The sequence below is a fragment of the Silene latifolia genome, chromosome 8 (genome assembly GCF_048544455.1).
Source record: "Silene latifolia isolate original U9 population chromosome 8, ASM4854445v1, whole genome shotgun sequence".
NCBI classification, from domain to species: domain Eukaryota; kingdom Viridiplantae; phylum Streptophyta; class Magnoliopsida; order Caryophyllales; family Caryophyllaceae; genus Silene; species Silene latifolia.
In genome coordinates, this window is record NC_133533.1 from 70,723,161 (window position 1) to 70,726,778 (window position 3,618).

General features: G+C 33.4%; 1 protein-coding gene across 1 annotated transcript; it reads left to right on the plus strand.

Moving 5' to 3' along the window:
- Nucleotides 1–308: 308 nt before the first annotated feature.
- Nucleotides 309–1,340, plus strand: LOC141595338 (uncharacterized). The gene has a single exon (XM_074415302.1). The coding sequence runs from the start codon at nucleotides 309–311 to the stop codon at nucleotides 1,338–1,340; it is 1,032 nt and encodes a 343-aa protein (XP_074271403.1).
- The last annotated feature ends 2,278 nt before the right edge of the window (nucleotides 1,341–3,618 follow it).

The following is a 3,618-nucleotide window of genomic DNA, read 5'->3' on the forward strand; positions in this document are numbered from 1 at the left end:
ACATATACGAATATGTTAAGTAATGAGATATAGATTTCTAACAGCTCATGCATTCCCGCACCACCACATGGACCATGTAAGCCACCCCCTTCGGGGGCTGCGGTGGCCAAGTGATCATCGCCCCAGCTAGTAGTCAAACCCGGGACCTCTCAACTCCTGCATTTCTGCAAGCTTCAGGTTTAACCCGGCTACCACTGGACTAACACCACTTGGTTGAGGAGGAGGTTTCTTATATTCTCAGCATTTCTGGTTTTAAGGAAGGCCAAATTCCCTTCAGGTATCTTGGGATCCCTATCTCTCATAAACGTATGGCAGTTGGGGATTGTACCAGGCTAGTGGAAAAGGTGGTTGTGAGGATTAGGAGTTGGGGGACTAGACAGCTTAGTTATGCAGGCAGGCTGGTACTTGTTCGAGCTGTTTTATCGCAACTTCATTGTTTTTGGTCCAGGATCTTCATCATTCCAGTAACTGTTATTGATAGAATTGAAAGAATATGTCGCAATTATCTCTGGGAAGGCTTAGATCAGTATCACAAAGCCCCTCCTATGGCTTGGGACAATGTCTGTAAGGATAAGAAACATAGGGGCTTGGGTATCATCAATTGTAGACAATGGAATGTAGCTATGATTGGCAAGTATGTGTGGTGGTTGGTGTCTAAAGCTGACCACTTATGGATTAAGTGGGTTAATCATATATATATAAAAGGTCAGGACTGGCTCACCTATCATCCAACTATTAGTTCCAGCTGGACATGGCGAAAAATTTGTCAGGTTAAGGATCAACCGAGTGCTGGGTTCAACAATGGGGTATGGCAAAGTGACCAGGGTATCTATACTGTCTCTATTGGGTATCAATGGTTGCTGGGTGTACAGCACAAGGTGCCTTGGGTTCCTCTGATATGGAATCATTATAATGTCCCTAAGCATTCAATTATTGGGTGGTTAGCTATACATAAGCGCTTAATGACTAAAGACAGACTCCTAAGATTTGGGGTTCTCAGTGATGCTATATGTGATATGTGCTTGGATCATCAAGAAGACCATCAGCATTTGTTGTATGGCTGTGCTTTTAGTGCTCAATGCTGGCTCTCCTTGCAGGAATGGCTGGGTATTAAACTCCCTCAGAATGGTATACTGGAAAGGGGACTTAAATGGCGGTGCAGGTCCCTCATGAGGAAGCAGCTGGTTCTGTCAGCTATTGTAGGCTTGGTATACCATGTGTGGTATGCTCGTAATATTTGCAGGCTTGAGCAGAGACTCCCTAGGCCAAGTGTGATTGTTGCCATAGTGAAGAAGGATATTCAAGCAAGATGTAACTCAATGCAATTAGGCGTCAAATAAATCCCGTATTCCTGTGATGTTTGCAATGGATGCACAATAGCTTGTATTTGGTGTGACATTGTACCTCAACTCTATATTTATTATAATATATGATTCACATTTTACCAAAAAAAAAATAATAATAAAAAAAAAAGAATGGAAACGGTATAATGAGATAATAAGAATTGGAACCGTTATAATAATAAGAAGACAAAATGATATCGGTTCTTTGTTAAGTCGTTATCATATTACATATATCAACAACGGTTATTTTAAAGCCGTTGTCATCTTACACCAATTAAAAACGGTTTTTCGTAAAACCATTGTAAACACAGATCCTCTGTGAAAACTGAGAACTTTGTGATTTTAGTTTACCAATGCATGTCCTATTATTATTGGTTGTTTGACCATTATTCACCTCATTCATGCATGCACAGTTACAACGGTTCTTATAAGAACCGTCATAGATTATGCAACTCTAAAAATAAATGAAATTTGAAAGGTATTAATAATAGAATGACTAATGGTGAACAAGTCATCTTTGCCGTCGTCGTCGTCATTAGTTTTTATAGCTTAAAAAAGGTAATCTCATTTTCATAGCTATTGGCTTATATATGGGTCGTAGTTGGATGATTGATGGTGAAATTGGTGATCCCATTTATAATGATGGAATTGCTGAATTTTACAATTTCGTTAGTGAAAATTTTCATCTCCACTCATCAATCCCATGGCCTTGTAATAAATGTGGTAATATTACGGTTTTGGTTATCTCAGATGTCAAAATACACTTAGAAAAGAATAGTTTCAGTAGAGATTATAGGCTTTGGATTTTTCATTGAGAATTAGAGGATGAGGATGGGGAATCTGATGTAGAGGTAAATAATCATACACCTGAAGCTGGTGGTTTAGATATAGGGGATGAGGGATGTGATGTGTGTAAACAATCGTTCACACTAAAGTTGTTTTAGGCGAGAAGTTTGTTGAAGATGATGGATTCGATGATTTTGAAGCTACCGTTGATGGGGAAATAAATGCTGATGATTTAGGCCCAGTTCTTTCTAGCTTTTTTCCAGCTCACTTCAGGTCAGCTCAGCTCTATTCGATTCGATTGATTCGATTTAGTTAGCTCGGCTCTATTCGATTCGATTCACTCGACTTTATTCGATTCGATTCGGCTCGGCTCGGCTCCATTCACCTCAGTTCAGCTCACTTTATTATTATTATTATTATTATTATTATTATTATTATTATTATTATTATTATTATTATTATTATTATTATTATTATTATTATTATTATTATTATTATTATTATTATTATTATTATTATTATTATTATTATTATTATTATTATTATTATTATTATTATTATTATTATTATTATTATTATTATTATTATTATTATTATTATTATTATTATTATTATTTTTATTATTTTTATTTTTATTATTACTATTATTATTATTACTATTATTATTATTATTATTATTATTATTATTATTATTATTATTATTATTATTATTATTATTATTATTACTATTACTACTATTATTACTATTATTATTATTATTATTATTATTATTATTATTATTATTATTATTATTATTATTTTTTTTAATAAAAGGATGCGCATCTTTCATTAAAAGGAAAATAAAAGTTTACATGAAATTGATGGGGAGCTGAGAGACAATCCGGGCTCCCACACCCTTACCAACAGCAAAGCTAAGTCTAATAAAAATGTAAGCGGCCACCCTTAGCAGATTTCATTATTTTTTCATATACGAACTTTCCTCTTTCACATACACTTTTTAATAACGTTCTATTTTGTACCCTTTAATTTCACCTAAAAACGGAACCAAGTGACCTCTTAAATCAATATTTTTCCCTAAAACTTAATTTAATTGCTCAAATGACTTAAAACTTACAAGATGGATTCTAATTTATCAAATAATAAATTAATTTACTCGTTATCAATGATCAATATTATTTGTTGAGTTTTAATTAATCAACCATTTTTTATATATTTGTTAAAGATGAAACTAAGGTCTATCGAATTTTATTTATCGAATTAATTAAATTAGAATTGTTGGTGCTTCGTGGTAGCTACCTAATGTGTCAAAATAGGATGATAAACGGCTAGAATTTGAACATCAATCTAGAAAATCGGTGCTCCATTATTTCACCTAATTAGATTGATCGTGAACCGTGGTTCATGGCGGCTACCTAGTTAATCACTCAAATTAGTATAATTACTAAAATTAATATTAATATTAATATTAACATTAATATTAATATTATTA

Bases quoted from the DNA above. Each gene is read 5' to 3' on its own strand.
- LOC141595338 (XM_074415302.1), top strand. From the start codon at position 309: ATGGCAGTTGGGGATTGTACCAGGCTAGTGGAAAAGGTGGTTGTGAGG.